Source organism: Oncorhynchus tshawytscha, linkage group LG06 (assembly GCF_018296145.1).
Source record: "Oncorhynchus tshawytscha isolate Ot180627B linkage group LG06, Otsh_v2.0, whole genome shotgun sequence".
Taxonomy (NCBI): Eukaryota; Metazoa; Chordata; class Actinopteri; order Salmoniformes; family Salmonidae; genus Oncorhynchus; species Oncorhynchus tshawytscha.
In genome coordinates this window covers 3,066,508-3,091,161 of record NC_056434.1, presented here as the reverse complement: position 1 = coordinate 3,091,161, position 24,654 = coordinate 3,066,508, and the positions used below count along the sequence as shown (strand labels likewise).

General features: G+C 41.0%; 1 protein-coding gene across 4 annotated transcripts in view; it reads left to right on the top strand.

Annotated features, from left to right (window-relative positions):
- LOC112242029 (LIM domain containing preferred translocation partner in lipoma) overlaps positions 1-24,654 on the top strand; it is a 456,919-nt gene that overhangs the window by 363,593 nt on the left and 68,672 nt on the right. For all 4 annotated transcript variants that reach the window (XM_042322846.1, XM_042322847.1, XM_042322844.1 and 1 more), the window contains one exon: positions 15,132-15,301. In XM_042322846.1, the coding sequence (XP_042178780.1) occupies positions 15,132-15,301 (170 nt within the window). The remainder of the gene's footprint in view (positions 1-15,131; positions 15,302-24,654) is intronic.

Sequence of the window (24,654 nt, the reverse complement as noted above, 5' to 3'; positions counted from 1 at the left end):
ACTACTATTGAACACAGAGTGAGTCCATGTGTAGGGTAGAGAGATGAGGTAGTCATTCATAAATCATGTTGAAACACTACTATTGAACACAGAGTGAGTCCATGTGTAGGGTAGAGAGATGAGGTAGTCATTCATAAATCATGTTGAAACACTACTATTGAACACAGAGTGAGTCCATGTGTAGGGTAGAGAGATGAGGTAGTCATTCATAAATCATGTTGAAACACTACTATTGAACACAGAGTGAGTCCATGTGTAGGGTAGAGAGATGAGGTAGTCATTCATAAATCATGTTGAAACACTACTATTGAACACAGAGTGAGTCCATGTGTAGGGTAGAGAGATGAGGTAGTCATTCATAAATCATGTTGAAACACTACTATTGAACACAGAGTGAGTCCATGTGTAGGGTAGAGAGATGAGGTAGTCATTCATAAATCATGTTGAAACACTACTATTGAACACAGAGTGAGTCCATGTGTAGGGTAGAGAGATGAGGTAGTCATTCATAAATCATGTTGAAACACTACTATTGAACACAGAGTGAGTCCATGTGTAGGGTAGAGAGATGAGGTAGTCATTCATAAATCATGTTGAAACACTACTATTGAACACAGAGTGAGTCCATGTGTAGGGTAGAGAGATGAGGTAGTCATTCATAAATCATGTTGAAACACTACTATTGAACACAGAGTGAGTCCATGTGTAGGGTAGAGAGATGAGGTAGTCATTCATAAATCATGTTGAAACACTACTATTGAACACAGAGTGAGTCCATGTGTAGGGTAGAGAGATGAGGTAGTCATTCATAAATCATGTTGAAACACTACTATTGAACACAGAGTGAGTCCATGTGTAGGGTAGAGAGATGAGGTAGTCATTCATAAATCATGTTGAAACACTACTATTGAACACAGAGTGAGTCCATGTGTAGGGTAGAGAGATGAGGTAGTCATTCATAAATCATGTTGAAACACTACTATTGAACACAGAGTGAGTCCATGTGTAGGGTAGAGAGATGAGGTAGTCATTCATAAATCATGTTGAAACACTACTATTGAACACAGAGTGAGTCCATGTGTAGGGTAGAGAGATGAGGTAGTCATTCATAAATCATGTTGAAACACTACTATTGAACACAGAGTGAGTCCATGTGTAGGGTAGAGAGATGAGGTAGTCATTCATAAATCATGTTGAAACACTACTATTGAACACAGAGTGAGTCCATGTGTAGGGTAGAGAGATGAGGTAGTCATTCATAAATCATGTTGAAACACTACTATTGAACACAGAGTGAGTCCATGTGTAGGGTAGAGAGATGAGGTAGTCATTCATAAATCATGTTGAAACACTACTATTGAACACAGAGTGAGTCCATGTGTAGGGTAGAGAGATGAGGTAGTCATTCATAAATCATGTTGAAACACTACTATTGAACACAGAGTGAGTCCATGTGTAGGGTAGAGAGATGAGGTAGTCATTCATAAATCATGTTGAAACACTACTATTGAACACAGAGTGAGTCCATGTGTAGGGTAGAGAGATGAGGTAGTCATTCATAAATCATGTTGAAACACTACTATTGAACACAGAGTGAGTCCATGTGTAGGGTAGAGAGATGAGGTAGTCATTCATAAATCATGTTGAAACACTACTATTGAACACAGAGTGAGTCCATGTGTAGGGTAGAGAGATGAGGTAGTCATTCATAAATCATGTTGAAACACTACTATTGAACACAGAGTGAGTCCATGTGTAGGGTAGAGAGATGAGGTAGTCATTCATAAATCATGTTGAAACACTACTATTGAACACAGAGTGAGTCCATGTGTAGGGTAGAGAGATGAGGTAGTCATTCATAAATCATGTTGAAACACTACTATTGAACACAGAGTGAGTCCATGTGTAGGGTAGAGAGATGAGGTAGTCATTCATAAATCATGTTGAAACACTACTATTGAACACAGAGTGAGTCCATGTGTAGGGTAGAGAGATGAGGTAGTCATTCATAAATCATGTTGAAACACTACTATTGAACACAGAGTGAGTCCATGTGTAGGGTAGAGAGATGAGGTAGTCATTCATAAATCATGTTGAAACACTACTATTGAACACAGAGTGAGTCCATGTGTAGGGTAGAGAGATGAGGTAGTCATTCATAAATCATGTTGAAACACTACTATTGAACACAGAGTGAGTCCATGTGTAGGGTAGAGAGATGAGGTAGTCATTCATAAATCATGTTGAAACACTACTATTGAACACAGAGTGAGTCCATGTGTAGGGTAGAGAGATGAGGTAGTCATTCATAAATCATGTTGAAACACTACTATTGAACACAGAGTGAGTCCATGTGTAGGGTAGAGAGATGAGGTAGTCATTCATAAATCATGTTGAAACACTACTATTGAACACAGAGTGAGTCCATGTGTAGGGTAGAGAGATGAGGTAGTCATTCATAAATCATGTTGAAACACTACTATTGAACACAGAGTGAGTCCATGTGTAGGGTAGAGAGATGAGGTAGTCATTCATAAATCATGTTGAAACACTACTATTGAACACAGAGTGAGTCCATGTGTAGGGTAGAGAGATGAGGTAGTCATTCATAAATCATGTTGAAACACTACTATTGAACACAGAGTGAGTCCATGTGTAGGGTAGAGAGATGAGGTAGTCATTCATAAATCATGTTGAAACACTACTATTGAACACAGAGTGAGTCCATGTGTAGGGTAGAGAGATGAGGTAGTCATTCATAAATCATGTTGAAACACTACTATTGAACACAGAGTGAGTCCATGTGTAGGGTAGAGAGATGAGGTAGTCATTCATAAATCATGTTGAAACACTACTATTGAACACAGAGTGAGTCCATGTGTAGGGTAGAGAGATGAGGTAGTCATTCATAAATCATGTTGAAACACTACTATTGAACACAGAGTGAGTCCATGTGTAGGGTAGAGAGATGAGGTAGTCATTCATAAATCATGTTGAAACACTACTATTGAACACAGAGTGAGTCCATGTGTAGGGTAGAGAGATGAGGTAGTCATTCATAAATCATGTTGAAACACTACTATTGAACACAGAGTGAGTCCATGTGTAGGGTAGAGAGATGAGGTAGTCATTCATAAATCATGTTGAAACACTACTATTGAACACAGAGTGAGTCCATGTGTAGGGTAGAGAGATGAGGTAGTCATTCATAAATCATGTTGAAACACTACTATTGAACACAGAGTGAGTCCATGTGTAGGGTAGAGAGATGAGGTAGTCATTCATAAATCATGTTGAAACACTACTATTGAACACAGAGTGAGTCCATGTGTAGGGTAGAGAGATGAGGTAGTCATTCATAAATCATGTTGAAACACTACTATTGAACACAGAGTGAGTCCATGTGTAGGGTAGAGAGATGAGGTAGTCATTCATAAATCATGTTGAAACACTACTATTGAACACAGAGTGAGTCCATGTGTAGGGTAGAGAGATGAGGTAGTCATTCATAAATCATGTTGAAACACTACTATTGAACACAGAAATGAGTCCATGTGAGAGTGAGTCCATGTGTAGGGTAGAGATGAGGTAGTCATTCATAAATCATGTTGAAACACTACTATTGAACACAGAGTGAGTCCATGTGTAGGGTAGAGAGATGAGGTAGTCATTCATAAATCATGTTGAAACACTACTATTGAACACAGAGTGAGTCCATGTGTAGGGTAGAGAGATGAGGTAGTCATTCATAAATCATGTTGAAACACTACTATTGAACACAGAGTGAGTCCATGTGTAGGGTAGAGAGATGAGGTAGTCATTCATAAATCATGTTGAAACACTACTATTGAACACAGAGTGAGTCCATGTGTAGGGTAGAGAGATGAGGTAGTCATTCATAAATCATGTTGAAACACTACTATTGAACACAGAGTGAGTCCATGTGTAGGGTAGAGAGATGAGGTAGTCATTCATAAATCATGTTGAAACACTACTATTGAACACAGAGTGAGTCCATGTGTAGGGTAGAGAGATGAGGTAGTCATTCATAAATCATGTTGAAACACTACTATTGAACACAGAGTGAGTCCATGTGTAGGGTAGAGAGATGAGGTAGTCATTCATAAATCATGTTGAAACACTACTATTGAACACAGAGTGAGTCCATGTGTAGGGTAGAGAGATGAGGTAGTCATTCATAAATCATGTTGAAACACTACTATTGAACACAGAGTGAGTCCATGTGTAGGGTAGAGAGATGAGGTAGTCATTCATAAATCATGTTGAAACACTACTATTGAACACAGAGTGAGTCCATGTGTAGGGTAGAGAGATGAGGTAGTCATTCATAAATCATGTTGAAACACTACTATTGAACACAGAGTGAGTCCATGTGTAGGGTAGAGAGATGAGGTAGTCATTCATAAATCATGTTGAAACACTACTATTGAACACAGAGTGAGTCCATGTGTAGGGTAGAGAGATGAGGTAGTCATTCATAAATCATGTTGAAACACTACTATTGAACACAGAGTGAGTCCATGTGTAGGGTAGAGAGATGAGGTAGTCATTCATAAATCATGTTGAAACACTACTATTGAACACAGAGTGAGTCCATGTGTAGGGTAGAGAGATGAGGTAGTCATTCATAAATCATGTTGAAACACTACTATTGAACACAGAGTGAGTCCATGTGTAGGGTAGAGAGATGAGGTAGTCATTCATAAATCATGTTGAAACACTACTATTGAACACAGAGTGAGTCCATGTGTAGGGGGTAGAGATGAGGTAGTCATTCATAAATCATGTTGAAACACTACTATTGAACACAGAGTGAGTCCATGTGTAGGGTAGAGAGATGAGGTAGTCATTCATAAATCATGTTGAAACACTACTATTGAACACAGAGTGAGTCCATGTGTAGGGTAGAGAGATGAGGTAGTCATTCATAAATCATGTTGAAACACTACTATTGAACACAGAGTGAGACCATGTGTAGGGTAGAGAGATGAGGTAGTCATTCATAAATCATGTTGAAACACTACTATTGAACACAGAGTGAGTCCATGTGTAGGGTAGAGAGATGAGGTAGTCATTCATAAATCATGTTGAAACACTACTATTGAACACAGAGTGAGTCCATGTGTAGGGTAGAGAGATGAGGTAGTCATTCATAAATCACGTTGAAACACTACTATTGAATACAGAGTGAGTCCATGTGTAGGGTAGAGATGAGGTAGTCATTCATAAATCACGTTGAAACACTACTATTGAACACAGAGTGAGTCCATGTGTAGGGTAGAGAGATGAGGTAGTCATTCATAAATCATGTTGAAACACTACTATTGAACACAGAGTGAGTCCATGTGTAGGGTAGAGAGATGAGGTAGTCATTCATAAATCATGTTGAAACACTACTATTGAACACAGAGTGAGTCCATGTGTAGGGTAGAGAGATGAGGTAGTCATTCATAAATCATGTTGAAACACTACTATTGAACACAGAGTGAGTCCATGTGTAGGGTAGAGAGATGAGGTAGTCATTCATAAATCATGTTGAAACACTACTATTGCACACAGAGTGAGTCCATGTGTAGGGTAGAGAGATGAGGTAGTAATTCATAAATCATGTTGAAACACTACTATTGAACACAGAGTGAGTCCATGTGTAGGGTAGAGAGATGAGGTAGTCATTCATAAATCATGTTGAAACACTACTATTGAACACAGAGTGAGTCCATGTGTAGGGTAGAGAGATGAGGTAGTCATTCATAAATCATGTTGAAACACTACTATTGAACACAGAGTGAGTCCATGTGTAGGATAGAGAGACGAGGTAGTCATTCATAAATCATGTTGAAACACTACTATTGAACACAGAGTGAGTCCATGTGTAGGGTAGAGAGATGAGGTAGTCATTCATAAATCATGTTGAAACACTACTATTGAACACAGAGTGAGTCCATGTGTAGGGTAGAGAGATGAGGTAGTCATTCATAAATCATGTTGAAACACTACTATTGAACACAGAGTGAGTCCATGCAACGTATTATATTATAGAATTGTTTTACCCTTTATCCTGTGAAACTGGAGGCTCATCAACAAGGCCTCAAGCTTTATTTACTGTCAACGTGACTTTTACACAACAAAGTGGAAATACTTGTGGAATATGTTTATATTTTACATACGATGCATATGGATTAAATGAACAGCGCAAACAGACTCTAACCAGAATAGAAAGAGGAGTGGGAGGCCCCGGTGCACAACTGAGCAAGAGGTCAAGTACAGTGTCTAGTTTGAGAAACAGACGCCTCACAAGTCCTCATTAACTGGCAGCTTAAATAGTGAAGTTGAAAATGGAGTTAGGCTTTTGTCTTCATTGAACGAGCTGGCGTAACGCAAACAAAGTATGAAAGGAGGGATGTAGGGAAGGAGGGATGTAGGGATTACACTAGTCGTTAGGAGAGGGGAGGGAGGGAGGGACACTAGTTGTTAGGAGAGGAGAGGGGAGGGATGTAGGGACAGTGGCTTGTGAAAGTATTTAGCCCCCTTGGCATGTTTCCTATTTTTTAGCTTGATGGCCCAAAAGCTCAATTTTAGTCTCATCTGATCAGAGTACCTTCTTCCATATGTTTGGGGAGTCTCCCACATGCCTTTTGGCAAACACCAAATGTGTTTGCTTATTTTTTTCTTTAATCACTGGCTTTTATTCTGGCCACTCTTCCGTAAAGCCCAGCTCTGTGGAGTGTACGGCTTAAAGTGGTCCTATGGACAGATACTCCAATCTCTCTGTTGTGGAGCTTTGCAGCTCCTTCAGGGTTATCTTTGGTCTCTTTGTTGCCTCTATGATTAACGCCCTCCTTGCCTGGTCTGTGAGTTTTGGTGGGCGGCCCTCTCTTGGCAGGTTTGTTGTGGTGCCATATTCTTTCCATTTTTTAATAATGGATTTAATGGTGCTCCATGGGATGTTCAAAGATTCTGATGTTTTTTTATAACCCAACCCTGATTTGTACTTCTCCACAACTTTGTCCCTGACCTGTTTGGAGAGCTCCTTGGTCTTCATGGTGCCGCTTGCTTGGTGGTGCCCCTTGCTTGGTGGTGCCCTTTGCTTGGTGGTGCCCCTTGGTGGTGCCCCTTGCTTGGTGGTGCCCCTTGCTTGGTGGTGCCCCTTGCTTGGTGGTGCCCCTTGCTTGGTGGTGCCCCTTGCTTGGTGGTGCCTCTTGCTTGGTGGTGCCTCTTGCTTGGTGGGGCCCCTTGCTTGGTGGTGCCCCTTGCTTGGTGGTGCCCCTTGCTTGGTGGGGCCCCTTGCTTGGTGGTGCCCCTTGCTTGGTGGTGTTGCAGACTCTGGGGCCTTTCAGAACAGGTGTATACAGTTGAAGTCAGAAGTTTACATACACCTTAGCCAAATACATTTACACTCAGTTATTCACAATTCCTGACATTTAAATCCTAGTAAAAATTCCCTGTCTTAGGTCAGTTAGGATCACCACTTTATTTTAAGAATGTGAAATGTCAGAATAATAGTAGAGAATGATTTATTTCAGCTTTTATTTCTTTCATCACATTCCCAATGGGTCAGAAGTTTACATACACTCAATTAGTATTTGGTAGCATTGCCTTTAAATGGTTTAACTTGGGTCAAACGTTTTGGGTAGCCTTCCAAAGCTTCCCACAATAAGTTGGGTGAATTTTGGCCCATTCCTCCTGACAGAGCTGGTGTAACTGAGTCAGGTTTGTAGGCCTCCTTGCTTGCACACACTTCTTCAGTTCTGCCCACAAATGTTCTATAGGATTGAGGTCAGGGCTTTGTGATGGCCACTCCAATACCTTGACTTTGTTGTCCTTAAGTCATCCTTAAGCCATCTGTTGTCCTTCCTGACTGATGTCTTGAGATATGCTTCAATATATCCACATCATTTTCCTCCCTAATGACGCCATCTATTTTGCAAAGTGCACCAGTCCCTCCTGCAGCACAGCACCCCACAACATGATGCTGCCACCCCCGTGCTTCACTATTGGGATGGTGTTCTTCGGCTTGCAAGCCTCCCCTTTTTCCTCCAAACATAACGATGGTCATTATGACCAAACCTATTTTTGTTTCATCAGACCAGAGGACATTTCTCCAAAAAGTACGATGTTTGTCCCCATGTGAAGTTGCAAAACGTAGTCTGGCTTTTTATGGCGGTTTTGGAGCAGTGGTTTCTTCTTTGCTGAGTGACCTTTCAGGTTATATCGATATAGGACTCGTTTTACTGTGAATATAGATACTTTTGTACCTGTTTCCTCCAGCATCTTCACAAGGTCCTTTGCTGTTGTTCTGGGATTGATTTGCACTTTTCTCACCAAAGTACGTTCACCTCTAGGAGACAGAAGTCGTCGCCTTCCTGAGCGGTATGACGGCTGTGTGGTCCCATGGTGTTTATACTTGTGTACTATTGTTTGTACAGATGAACGTGGTACCTTCAGGTGTTTGGAAATTGCTCCCAAGGATGAACCAGACTTGTGGAGGTCTACAATTGTTTTTCTGAGGTCTTGGCTGATTTATTTAGATTTTCCCATGAGTCAAGCAAAGAGGCACTGAGTTTAAAGGTAGACCTTGAAATACATCCGCAGCTACACCTCCAATTGACTCAAATGATGTCAATTAGCCTATCAGAAGCTTCTAACTTCATGACATCATTTTCTGGAATTTTCCAAGCTGTTTAAAGGCACAGTCAACTTAGTGTATGTAAACTTCTGACCCGCTGGAATTGTGATACAGTTAAGTTAAATAATATGTCTGTAAATACAAAAAGTACTTGTGTCATGCACAAAGTAGATGTCCTAACCGACTTGCCAAAACTATAGTTTGTTAACAAGAAATTTTGTGGAGTGGTTGAAAAACGAGTTTTAATGACTCCAACCTAAGTGTATGAAAACTTCCCACTTCAACTGTACATACTCATTAAGTATGTAGTATACAGCATGTCAGTGTAGGTGTTTGAACACAGCTGATGAATCCAGGTGAAAGATGAAGGGGAGGAGACAGGTTGAAGAAGGATTTTTTTGGACTTGAGACAATTGAGACATGGATTGTGTATGTGTGACATTCAGAGGGTGAATGGGCAAGACAAAATATTGAAGTGCCTTTGAACTGGGTATGGTAGAAGGTGCCAGAAGCACCGGTTTGTGCCAAGAACTGCAACGAGCCTGAGTTTTTCGCGCTCAACAGTTTTCTGTGTGTATCAAGAATGGTCCACCACCCAAAGGTCATCCAGCCATCTTGACACAACTGTGGGAAGCATTGGAGTCAACATGGACCAGCATCTTATAGAGTCCATGGCCCGATGAATTGAGGCTGTTCTGAGGGCAAAAGGGGGATACAACTCAATATCAGGAAGGTGTTCCTAATGTTTTGTACACTCAGTGTAGGTGTTTATATGTGTGTATGACTGTGCACAGCATGCACTTACACACACAAATAACTGACTCACACACACACACGGAAATAGCTCCTCAGGGCCCTCCTTAGGGCCCTAGCGATCACGAGCCACCAAAAGGAAAAGGATTTCCGCAAGGTTTCCTTCTGGCTGTTTAAAGTGGGAGCCCTGTGGGACACGTTGGCTGTTTAAAGTGGGAGCCCAGTGGGACACGTTGGCTGTTTAAAGTGGGAGCCCAGTGGGACATGTTGGCTGTTTAAAGTGGGAGCCCAGTGGGCTATGTCTCTCTCTCTCTCTCTCTCTCTCTCAATTCAATTCAATTCAATTCAAGGGCTTTCTCTCTCCCCCTCTCTCTCTCGGTCTCTTTCTCTCTTTGTCTCTCTCTGTCTCTCTCTCTCGCTCAGTCTCTTTCTCTCTCTGTCTCTCTCTATCGCTCGGTCTCTTTCTCTCTCTCTCTGTCTCTCTCTGTCTCTAACTCTGTCTCTCTCTCTGTCTCTCTCTCTGCCCTCTGTCTTTCTCTCCCTCTCCCCCTCTCTCTCTCGTTCTCTTTCTCTCTCTGTCTCTCTCTCTGTTTCTTTCTCTCTGTCTCTCTCTCTCTCTCTCTCAATTCAATTCAATTCAATTCAAGGGCTTTCTCTCTCCCCCTCTCTCTCTCGGTCTCTTTCTCTCTCTGTCTCTCTCTGTCTCTCTCTCTCGCTCGATCTCTTTCTCTCTCTGTCTCTCTCTATCGCTCGGACTCTTTCTCTCTCTCTCTGTCTCTAACTCTGTATGTCTCTAACTCTGTCTGTCTCTCTCTGCCCTCTCTGTCTTTCTCTCCATCTCCCCCTCTCTCTCCATCCCTCTGGCTCTCTGAAGTGATTACCAGTCTGTGATTCCATTGACACCCACACATCCCCCCGAGACGCGCCATCTCTAGTTTGTTTAATCTCTCTCCCGTACCGTTCTCATAGCGTACAGTAGGTAACACAGCCTCTGTAAATGAGGTGTGTGTTTGTGTGGTGTGTGTCAGTAAGTGAGATGCAGATAGAAGGCTGGTGGAACCAGATGAAACCAGATTGCTGGGTCTGTTTGCTTAAAGGGCGTTTTAGGATTTATAACAATAGTTTAGAGAGTAGTGATCTTCTGAGGAGTGAACGTCCTCTGATATCCTTGAGCAGGAATGGACATCTTTAATGGGGGTGGGGCCACAAAGAACCAAACTCATCATAAGGGGCCACAGTGGCTCGTGGGTCGCTTACCCAGACTACATCCTAGACTAAATCCCAGACTACATCCTAGACTACATCCTAGACTAGATGCCAGAGACTACATCCTAGACTACATCCTAGACTAGATGCCAGAGACTACATCCTAGACTACATCCTAGACTAGATGCCAGAGACTACATCCTAGACTACATGCTAGAGATTACATCCTAGACTAGATGCTAGAGACTACATCCTAGACTACATGCCAGAGACTACATCCTAGACTACATCCTAGACTACATGCCAGAGACTACATCCTAGACTACATCCTAGACTACATGCCAGAGACTACATCCCAGACTACATCCTAGACTACATGCCAGAGACTACATCCTAGACTACATCCTAGACTACATCCCAGACTACATCCCAGACTACATGCCAGAGACTACATCCTAGACTACATCCTAGACTACATCCCAGACTACATCCCAGACTACATGCCAGAGACTACATCCTAGACTACATCCTAGACTACATGCCAGAGACTACATCCTAGACTACATCCTAGACTACATCCTAGACTACATCCCAGACTACATGCCAGAGACTACATCCTAGACTACATCCTAGACTACATCCCAGACTACATGCCAGAGACTACATCCTAGACTACATCCTAGACTACATCCTAGAGACTACATCCTAGACTACATCCTAGACTAGATGCTAGACTAGATCCTAGACTACATCCTAGACTACATCCTAGAGACTACATCCTAGACTAGATGCTAGAGACTACATCCTAGACTACATCCTAGACTACATGCTAGAGACTACATCCTAGACTACATCCTAGAATACATGCTAGAGACTACATCCAAGACTAGATGCTAGAGACTACATCCTAGACTACATCCTAGACTACATGCTAGAGACTACATCCTAGACTACATCCTAGACTACATCCTAGACTACATCCTAGAGACTACATCCTAGACTAGATGCTAGACTAGATCCTAGACTACATCCTAGACTACATCCTAGACTAGATGCTAGACTAGATCCTAGACTACATCCTAGACTAGATGCTAGACTAGATCCTAGACTACATCCTAGACTACATCCTAGACTACATCCTAGACTAGATGCTAGACTACATCCTAGACTACATCCTAGACTACATGCCAGAGACTTCATCCCAGAGACTACATGCTAGAGACTATACCAGAGACTACATCACTGAGACTACATTCTAGAGACTATCCCAGAGACTACATCACAGAGACTACATCCCAGAGACTACAGACAGACAATCAATCAGACAGTCAAACAGTCAGTAAAAACAGTCAGTCAAACAGTCAGTCAAACAGACAGTCAAACAGTCAGTCAATCAAACAGTCAATCAGACAGTCAGTCAAACAGTCAGTCAATCTGACAGTCAGACAGTCAGTCAGACAATCAGTCAGACAGTCAGTCAGTCAAACAGTCAGTCAATCAGTCAGTCAGACAGACAGTCAGTCAGTCAGACAGACATCCTAGACTAGATGCTAGAGACTACATCCTAGACTACATGCCAGAGACTACATCCTAGACTACATCCTAGACTACATGCCAGAGACTACATCCTAGACTAGATGCCAGAGACTACATCCCAGACTACATCCTAGACTACATGCCAGAGACTACATCCTAGACTACATCCCAGACTACATCCCAGACTACATGCCAGAGACTACATCCTAGACTACATCCTAGACTACATCCCAGACTACATCCCAGACTACATGCCAGAGACTACATCCTAGACTACATCCTAGACTACATGCCAGAGACTACATCCTAGACTACATCCTAGACTACATCCTAGACTACATCCCAGACTACATGCCAGAGACTACATCCTAGACTACTTCCCAGACTACATGCCAGAGACTACATCCTAGACTACATCCTAGACTACATCCTAGAGACTACATCCTAGACTACATCCTAGACTAGATGCTAGACTAGATCCTAGACTACATCCTAGACTACATCCTAGAGACTACATCCTAGACTAGATGCTAGAGACTACATCCTAGACTACATCCTAGACTACATGCTAGAGACTACATCCTAGACTACATCCTAGAATACATGCTAGAGACTACATCCTAGACTAGATGCTAGAGACTACATCCTAGACTACATCCTAGACTACATCCTAGACTACATGCTAGAGACTACATCCTAGACTACATCCTAGACTACATCCTAGAGACTACATCCTAGACTAGATGCTAGACTAGATCCTAGACTACATCCTAGACTACATCCTAGACTACATCCTAGACTAGATGCTAGACTAGATCCTAGACTACATCCTAGACTACATCCTAGACTAGATGCTAGACTAGATCCTAGACTAGATCCTAGACTACATCCTAGACTACATCCTAGACTAGATCCTAGACTACATCCTAGACTACATCCTAGACTACATGCCAGAGACTTCATCCCAGAGACTACATGCTAGAGACTATACCAGAGACTACATCACTGAGACTACATTCTAGAGACTATCCCAGAGACTACATCACAGAGACTACATCCCAGAGACTACAGACAGACAGTCAATCAGACAGTCAAACAGTCAGTAAAAACAGTCAGTCAAACAGTCAGTCAATCAAACAGTCAATCAGACAGTCAGTCAAACAGTCAGTCAATCAGACAGTCAGACAGTCAGTCAGACAATCAGTCAGACAGTCAGTCAGTCAAACAGTCAGTCAATCAGACAGTCAGACAGTCAGTCAGACAGACAGTCAGTCAGACAATCAGTCAGACAGTCAGTCAGTCAGTCAAACAGTCAGTCAATCAGACAGTCAGTCAGACAGACAGTCAGTCAGACAATCAGTCAGACAGTCAGTCAGTCAAACAGTCAGTCAATCAGACAGTCAGACAGTCAGACAGTCAGTCAGTCAGACAGACAGTCATCAACACCAACTCAGACTTAGACAAAGCAAAAACAAAAAAAGATACTACACAAACTAAAGTTCATTTATTCAACACAATATCACACTGTCTTCTGTCTTTGCCACAAAGATTATATCTGTCTTTAGATGTGTGTAAAAAAGGAAAACATTGTAAGATATAGTTTCTAAAACCTGCATTATTGTAAGATATCGCTAATTAAATTGCTAGTGTCATTAATTGAGTCGAAGATAAACTTCACATTCACAACTTAAACTCAATTAAAGATATCTTCAAGTCAATTAAATTTATCCAAATGCCCTGTCCTACAAAAACTGCAATCTAGCTCTTTCTGAAGCATTAATATTGGCTCACTACTTTGCCCTCAAAACACAAAGACAAGACAAGACTCTGAAGTTTTGGTCTCTTTATCATTAAAACATTAAAGGACTGTTTGACTTTTTCTAATCGATGCTGTCACTCTGTCACACTTATGTGATGTAGAGGTTTTAAAATATAAAATGTCCTCAATTAATCCCGTCCTTATCCATGAACATGAGGGTTTAGTGTATAAAGGGAGTGTTACATTTCATTTCATTTGACTCAATTATACATAGTTGTTTTTTTCTCTCAGTTTATTAAGTACAGATCTACGGTATGTCCATTGAAGCTATGACAGGATGGTCAATAATATTAGTGATAGCAATAGACAATGATACCATACCATCTGAAATAGCTAGAAAATGATGCCCCCCCTCCAGCGTCAAGAAAAGATCCAGCCAAGACCATCCTATGTCTTCAGATGTCGGCCCTTCGATCACTGTGGCCCTTTCAACCGTTGATATAAAGAAACAACTTCTAGACTTTCCCTCGAGATGCTATCAGGCCCTGGATATGAAGTGTTCTTGGTGTCTGGTTCCTTTTTGACTTTGGCCTTACTTCATCACACACTTGATTACAGATCTATAGTTGCAGTCGATCTGTTAGATCCGATCTGTTCTAATCAAGGGGTTTATACCAGGATCGTAGGACGAAAAGAAGACAAGAGTTGTCTTTCATGATTCTCTCTTTATCGTTGATAAAGCCCATTACTTTAAGAGTAGCGAGGGGGACTGGTGTTGAGTTTCTGCAGCCCAATCTATCTGCTCCAGTCTCTGTTGAAGTGTTCTGAAGTCTGTCATCTTTATATGAGGCCTCTGAAGGCCCTTTGATTAAGGACGTTAGCTAGTGATCACAAAGTAACTGGTTCGTAAGGAAAGTTAGAACATAAAACGGTTTATGATTGTCTCTCTCTCTCTCTCTCTCTCTCTCTCTCTCTCTCTCTCTCTCTCTCTCGTCACGATAAGGAAACACTGTGCAGGGCACTTCAATACCTTCACTATCATTCACTGTAGTGTCTCTTTCTGCTCAAAACCAGGTCTCTTTCAGCTCAAAACCAGGTCTCTTTCAGCTCTAAACCAGGTCTCTTTCAGCTCAAAAACATGTACTGTAACACGTGTAGCAGTAAGACCAGACAGTCAGACCTGTGGATGAACCAGTCTAACTCCCCATCTCCTCTCCTCCTCTACCCCAGGGCGGTGTGCCAGCTGTGGGGATAATGTGGTGGGTGAGGGTACCGGCTGTACCGCCATGGACCAGGTCTTCCACGTGGACTGCTTCATCTGCATGACCTGCAGTGGCAGGCTGCGCGGTAAACCCTTCTACGCCGTGGAGAAGAAGGCCTACTGCGAGCCCTGCTACATCGTGAGTCTCTGTCCATCTGTACACACACACACACACACACCCTTCTGCACTGTGGAGAAGAAGGCCTACTGCGAGCCCTGCTACATCGTGAGTCTCTGCCCATCTGTACACACACACACACACACACACACACACACCCTTCTACGCCGTGGAGAAGAAGGCCTACTGCGAGCCCTGCTACATCGTGAGTCTCTGCCCATCTGTACACACACACACACACACCCTTCTACACCGTGGAGAAGAAGGCCTACTGCGAGCCCTGCTACATCGTGAGTCTCAGCCCATCTGTACACACACACACACACACACACACACACACCCCTTCTACGCCGTGGAGAAGAAGGCCTACTGCGAGCCCTGCTACATCGTGAGTCTCAGCCCATCTGTACACACACACACACACACACACACACACACCCTTCTACGCCGTGGAGAAGAAGGCCTACTGCAGCCCTGCTACATCGTGAGTCTCAGCCCATCTGTACACACACACACACACACACAGTGTACACATACAAACCCTTCTACGCCGTGGAGAAGGCCTACTGCGAGCCATGCTACATCGTGAGTTACACACACACACACACACACACACACAGTGTGTAAAAGTTCTACTGAGCCCTGCTACATTGTGAGTCTCGACCCATCCACCAATTTATTTCATGACTTTACTTGTTGTACCCAGCACCTGTAAGTAACAGGATGTGTGAAACTGGTGCTGTTTCACTTCACACATCCTGCATGCTCTCTGTCTTTCTGCCATCCAGAAGAACCATACAGAGAGAGTTGTTATCATGACTCCTCCTGAACATCACCTCCTCCTGAGTTAGAACAGAGTTGTCGTGTCTCCTCCTGAGTTAGAACAGAGAGAGTTGTCATGTCTCCTCCTGAGTTAGAACAGAGAGAGTTGTTGTCGTCTCCTCCTGAGTTAGAACAGAGAGAGAATGCGCCCTTGGAATACCTTCCCGGCCCTGCAACTGTTGACCAGACTAAAAGCCTCACTCATGTCGGCCTCAGAGAGCGAGATCACCCAGTCCTCTGTGGCAGCGGGGGCCCTCGTGCACAGCTTGGTGCTGTTTTTCTCAAAGTGTGCATAAAATGAATTGAGTAGAGAGGTAATGTTAGGTAGATCACAGCTGGGTCTTCCTTTGTAATCCGTAATGGACTGTCCCTTGCCACATGGGATTCCACCTTGTAAATATCAACAATATATAAGTGTAAACAACAATGCAAAAAACAAACACCAATAAACAGAAACAACACATCCTCCATACTTCATACACCATACCTCATACACCATACTTCATACACCATACCTCATACACCATACCTCATACACCATACTTCATACACCATACCTCATACACCATACCTCATACACCATACCTCATACACTATAACTCATACACCATACCTCATACACTAAACCTCATACACCATACCTCATACACTATACCTCATACACCATACCTCATACACCATACCTCATACACCATACCTCATACACCATACCTCATACACTAAACCGCATACACCATACCTCATACACCATACCTCATACACCATACCTCATACACCATACCTCATACACCATACCTCATACACCATACCTCGTACACCATACCTCATACACCATACCTCATACACTATACCTCATACACCATACCTCATACACCATATCGCATACCTCATACTCCATACTTCATACACCGTACCTCATACACTGTACCTCATACACCATACCTCATACACCATACCTCATACACCATAGCTCATACACTATACCTCATACACCATACCGCATACACTAAACCTCATACACCATACCTCATACACCATACCTCATACACTAAACCTCATACACCATACCTCATACACCATACCTCATACACCATACCTCATACACTAAACCTCATACACCATACCTCATACACCATACCTCATATACTATACCTCATACACCATACCTCATACACCATACCTCGTACACCATACCTCATACACTATACCTCATACACTATACCTCATACACCATACCTCATACACCATACTGCATACCTCATACTCCATACTCCATACACCGTACCTCATACACTGTACCTCATACACCATACCTCATACACCATAGCTCATACACTATACCTCATACACCATACCGCATACACTAAACCTCATACACCATACCTCATACACCATACCTCATACACTAAACCTCATACTCCATACTTCATACACCGTACCTCATACACTGTACCTCATACACCATACCTCATACACCATTCCTCATACACCATACCTCATAACCATAGCTCATACACTATACCTCATACACCATACCTCATACACTATACCTCATACACCATACCTCATACACTATACCTCATACACTATACCTCATACACCATACCTCATACACTATACCTCATACACCATACCTCATACACCATACCTCATACACCATACCTCATACACCATACCTCATACACTATACCTCATACACTATACCTCATACACCATACCTCATACACCATACCTCATACACTATACCTCATACACCATACCTCATACACTATACCGCACACCATGCCTCATACACCATACCTCATACACCATACCTCATACATACTACAACACAGCCACCATGCGTTCGTGTCCTCAGCCGGAGCCCTCAGTATTTTGACTGCAATAGCCCTCTCCTTTAGTTTAGCACCAACCTAGTGTTAATCCAGGGCTTCTTATAGGGGAAGTAGCAAACCTTCACTGTGGGGACAACGTCGCTGATGAATTTCCTGATGAAGCCCGAGACGGAGATGGTTAGCACGTCGACGTTATCGGCAGAGTCTCAGAAAATATCCCAGTTAGCGCTAGCAAAGCATCCTGCAGCATAGCCTCCGCTTCATTGGATCATTTCTCTACGGAGCACGTCACGGGTACTTCCTGGTTTGAGCTTCTGTTTGTAAACAGGAAGCAGGAGTATAGAGTCATGATCTGATTTTCCGAATGGAGGACGAGGGAGGGCTTTGTACGCTTGATTGTGAGTACGGTAACAGTGATCTAGGACTCTATCGCCCCCTAGTGGTGAAGGAGATGAGTTGATGGAATGAAATCAAGGAAAGCACCTTTTGTTTTTACTAAACACTACGTTCTAAATAGTAATTAGTCGGACTAGTACACTGCAGTTTAAGCAAGTAGTAGACGAGACAGATTTGTGACACGCCTGTGTCTTTTTAAGGATTAGACAGACTGTTCTGTGTGTCCCACATGGCATCTTATTCCCTTATTAAAGCCCTGGTCCAAAATAGTGCACTATATAGGATAGCATTTAGGACATTAGCCTGTGTGTCTCCATGCAGGCAGCTCAGTATTCTGATCCATAACACATTATCTGGAGGTCCATCTGATACACACTGCAGCTGGTAATCGAGTATTAAAATCACATTCGAATGTTAGATTGGATTACTTCCCTTTGTAGACTGGATAACTAATCATATTCCCTCTTCTACTTCTAACCCCCCTCCCCCACCCACCACTGTTTCTGAGTCTCTTCATTCCTTTTTGTTTTCTCCAAAAAATGTCATTTTAAAAAGTTTTTATTCAATTCAACCGAAGAGTCTTATCAAAACAGGAACAGAGTGACAGTAAGATGTGAACAGAGGGACAGTAAGATGTGAACAGAGGGACAGTAAGATGTGAACAGAGGGACAGTAAGATGTGAACAGAGGGACAGTAAGATGTGAACAGAGGGACAGTAAGATGTGAACAGAGGGACAGTAAGATGTGAACAGAGGGACAGTAAGATGTGAACAGAGGGACAGTAAGATGTAAACAGAGGGACAGTAAGATGTGAACAGAGGGACAGTAAGATGTGAACAGAGGGACAGTAAGATGTGAACAGAGGGACAGTAAGATGTGAACAGAGGGACAGTAAGATGTGAACAGAGGGACAGTAAGATGTGAACAGAGGGGCAGTAAGATGTGAACAGAGGGACAGTAAGATGTAAACAGAGGGACAGTAAGATGTGAACAGAGGGACAGTAAGATGTGAACAGAGGGACAGTAAGATGTGAACAGAGGGACAGTAAGATGTGAACAGAGGGACAGTAAGATGTGAACAGAGGGACAGTAAGATGTGAACAGAGGGACAGTAAGATGTGAACAGAGGGGCAGTAAGATGTGAACAGAGGGACAGTAAGATGTAAACAGAGGGACAGTAAGATGTGTAAACAGAGGGACAGTAAGATGTGAACAGAGGGACAGTAAGATGTGAACAGAGGGACAGTAAGATGTGAACAGAGGGACAGTAAGATGTGAACAGAGGGACAGTAAGATGTGAACAGAGGGACAGTAAGATGTGAACAGAGGGACAGTAAGATGTGAACAGAGGGACAGTAAGATGTGAACAGAGGGACAGTAAGATGTGAACAGAGGGACAGTAAGATGTGAACAGAGGGACAGTAAGATGTGAACAGAGGGACAGTAAGATGTGAACAGAGGGACAGTAAGATGTGAACAGAGGGACAGTAAGATGTGAACAGAGGGGCAGTAAGATGTGAACAGAGGGGCAGTAAGATGTGAACAGAGGGACAGTAAGATGTGAACAGAGGGACAGTAAGATTTGAACAGAGGGACAGTAAGATGTGAACAGAGGGACAGTAAGATGTGAACAGAGGGACAGTAAGATGTGAACAGAGGGACAGTAAGATGTGAACAGAGGGACAGTAAGATGTGAACAGAGGGACAGTAAGATGTGAACAGAGGGACAGTAAGATGTGAACAGAGGGACAGTAAGATGTGAACAGAGGGACAGTAAGATGTGAACAGAGGGAAAGTAAGATGTGAACAGAGGGACAGTAAGATGTGAACAGAGGGGCAGTAAGATGTGAACAGAGGGGCAGTAAGATGTGAACAGAGGGACAGTAAGATGTGAACAGAGGGACAGTAAGATGTGAACAGAGGGGCAGTAAGATGTGAACAGAGGGACAGTAAGATGTGAACAGAGGGACAGTAAGATGTGAACAGAGGGACAGTAAGATGTGAACAGAGGGACAGTAAGATTTGAACAGAGGGACAGTAAGATGTGAACAGAGGGACAGTAAGATGTGAACAGAGGGACAGTAAGATGTGAACAGAGGTTCCAGTAAGATCAGGGTTTCTTGAGAAAACATTTCCAGAATCGATTTTGTTTGTGCAAATTTGTCAACGTAGGTAGTTGCTGTTTCAAAGATCTGATTTGACCTCTAAATTGTTCTCTCTTGCAAAAAGAGATTTGATCTCAATGAGAATAGCCTGCATAAAAAGGATATTGCTTTACTTCTCAACATGGAAGTTATAAATTCAAAGTGAAACCACACTTGAATGGTCTATTTCTAATTGAGGAATTCAGTCTGGCGTTGCATCATAGTATGTTGTGTCTCTGATGTTCTTGGGCTTTCCTCTCAACTCTCAACTTCCTCAATCCACTTTCCCAAGTTATGCACAGATCAGAGGGAGATGACCCATATAAAGTTACCGAGGGTCAAAGTTAATACCCCCAAGAACATGTTAACCTCTCACCATTACCAATAACAGGGGAGGTTATTATTTACAATCAGTGACTACAAAATGACACAGTCCAATGGGTACCATTTATTTTTATTGGGAACAAAATAATCTGAAACGCAACCAAAACAAGCAGAAAATGCTTCCAACAAGTTTGTAGCATCACAAGCTTGATGTAGTCATTGCGTGCTAAGAATATGGGACCAAATACTAAACTTTTGACTACTTTGTTGATAAGAATCTTTAGAGGTATCAATCATTTTGACCCCTACCTTTTTGAGACTTTGTATTCATACATTTTTTTCAGCATACACTATAGATCAGTATTAGAATTATTTATTTTACAAGGTCATTATTGCTCATCTTTATCAAGGGTGTCACTAATGTCGGGACCCTACTGTAGATAATATGTTCTTATAATGTCCGAACACCATTATCATATAGTCATTATCTCATAGTCACCATCATCATCATATAGTCATTATTTCATAGTCACCATTATCATATAGTCATTATCTCATAGTCACCATTATCATATCGTCAGTATCTCATAGTCACCATTATCGTATATGTCATGATCTCATAGACACCATTATTCTATAGTCATTATCTCATAGTCATTATATCATAGTCACCATTATCATATAGTCATTATCTCATAGTCATCTTATCATATAGTCATTATCTCATAGTCACCCAATCATATAGTCATTATCTCATATTCACCCATATCATGGAGTCCTTATCTCATAGTCATCCATATCATGGAGTCCTTATCTCATAGTCATCCATATAATGGAGTCCTTATCTCATAGTCATCCATATAATGGAGTCCTTATCTCATAGTCATCTTATCATATAGTAATGATCTCATAGTCACTATTATCATATAGTCATTATCTCATAGTCACCCATTATCATATAGTCATTATCTCATAGTCATCTTATCATATAGTAATGATCTCATAGTCAAAATGATCATATAGTTATTATCTCATAGTCACCCTTATCATATAGTCAGTATATTAGAGGTTGACCGATTATGATTTTTCAGCGCCGAAACCGATTACTGGAGGACCAAAAATAAGCCGATACCAATTAATCGGCCAATTATTTTAGTTTTTTTGTAATAATGACAATTAGAACAATACTGAATGAACACTTATTTTAACTTAATATAATACATCAATAAAATCCATTTAGCCTCAAATAAATAATGAAACATGTTCAATTTGGTTTAAATAATGCAAAAACAAAGTGTTGGAGAAGAAAGTAAAAGTGCAATATGTGCCATGTAAGAAAGCTAACGTTTCAGTTCCTTGCTCAGAACATGAGAACATATTAAAGCCGGTGGTTCCTTTTAACATGAGTCTTCAATATTCCCAGGTAAGCAGTTTTAGGTTGTAGTTATTATAGGACTATTTCATATACCTTTGACTATTGGATGTTCTTATAGGCACTTTAGGCACTTTAGTATTTGCCAGTGTAACAGTATAGCTTCCATCCCTCTCCTCGCCGCTACCTGGGCTCGAACCAGGATCACATAGACAACAGCCACCCTCGAAGCAGCGTCACCCATGCAGAGCAAGGGGAACAACCACTCCAAGTCGCACCACGCTAACTAGCTAGCCATTTCACATCGGTTACACCAGCCTAATCTCGGGAGTTGATAGGCTTGAAGTCATAAACAGCAGAGCTGCTGGCAAAACGCACGAAAGTGCTGTTTGAATGAATGCTTACGAGCCTGCTGCTGCCTACCATCGCTGAGTCAGACTGCTCTATCAAATCATAGACTTAATTATAACATAATAACACACAGAAATACGAGCCTTGGGTCATTAATATGGTCGAATCCGGTAACTATCATCTCGAAAACAAGACGTTTATTCTTTCAGTGAAATACGGAACCGTTCCGTATTTTATCTAACGGGTGGCATCCATAAGTCTAAATATTCCTGTTACATTGCACAACCTTCAATGTTATGTCATAATTACGTAAAATTCTGGCAAATTAGGCGGCCCAAACTGTTGCATATACACTGACTCTGCGTGCAATGAACGCAAGAGAAGTGACACAATTTCACCTGGTTAACATTGCTTGCTAACCTGGATTTATTTTAGCTAAATATACAGGTTTAAAAATATATACTTGCGTATTGATTTTAAGAAAGGCATTAATGTTTATGGTTAGGTACAAATTGGAGCAAGGACAGTCCTTTTTTGCGAATACGCACCGCATCGATTATATGCAACGCAGGACACGCTAGATAAACTAGTAATATCATCAACCATGTGTAGTTAACTAGTGATTCTGATTGATTGATTGATTGTTTTTTATAAGATAAGTTTAATGCTAGCTAGCAACTTACCTTGGCTTACTGCATTCGCATAACAGGCAGGCTCGTCATGGAGTGCAATGAGAGGCAGGTGGTTAGAGCGTTGGACTAGTTAACTGTAAGGTTGCAAGATTGAATCCCCGAGCTGACAAGGTAAAAATCTGTCGTTCTGCCCCTGAACAGGCAGTTAACCCACTGTTCCTAGGCCGTCATTGAAAATAAGAATGTGTTCTTAACTGACTTGTCTAGTTAAATAAAGATTAAATAAAAGGTGCAAAAAAAAAATTGTGTCCAAAAATACCGATTTCCGATTGTTATGAAAACTTGAAATCGGCCCTAATTAATCGGCCATTCCGATTAATCGGTCAACCTCTAGTATCTATATCTAGTATCTATATCCATATCTATATCCGTATCTATATCCATTTCTATCCATATCTATCTGTATCTATATCCATATCTATATCCATATCCTTTTCTGTCCGTATCTATATCCATATCTATATCATTTTCTGTCCGTATCTATATCCATACCAATCTATATCTATATCTATATTCATGACAATCCGTATCTATATCTATATTCATAACAATCCATATCTATATCTATATTCATAACAATCCATATCTATATCTATATCTGTATTCATGACAATCCATATCTATAGCTATATCCATATTCATAACAATCCATATCTATATCTATATCTATATTCATAACAATCCATATCTATATCTATATCTATATTCATAACAACCCATATATATATATATATTCATAACAATCCGTATCTATATCTATATTCATAACAATCCATATCTATATCTATATTCATAACAATCCATATCTATATCTATATCTATATTCATAACAATCCATATCTATATCTATATTCATAACAATCCATATCTATATCTATATTCATAACAATCCATATCTATATCTACATCCATAACAATCCATATCTATATCTATATCTACATCCATAATAATCCTTATCTATATCTATATCTATATTTATAACAATCCATATCTATATCTATATTCATAACAATCCTTATCTATATCTATATCTATATTCATAACAATCCATATCTATATCTATATCTATATTCATAACAATCCTTATCTATATCTATATCTATATTCATAACAATCCATATCTATATCTATATTCATAACAATCCATATCTATATCTATATTCAAAACAATCCATATCTATATCTATATCTATATTCATAACAATCCTTATCTATATCTATATCTACATCCATAACAATCCTTATCTATATCTATATCTATATTCATAACAATCCTTATCTATATCTATATCTATATTCATGACAATCCATTAGTATATATATATATATCTATATCTATATTCATAACAATCCATATCTATATATATATCTATATTCATAACAATCCATATCTATATCTATATCTATATTCATAACAATCCATATCTATATCTATA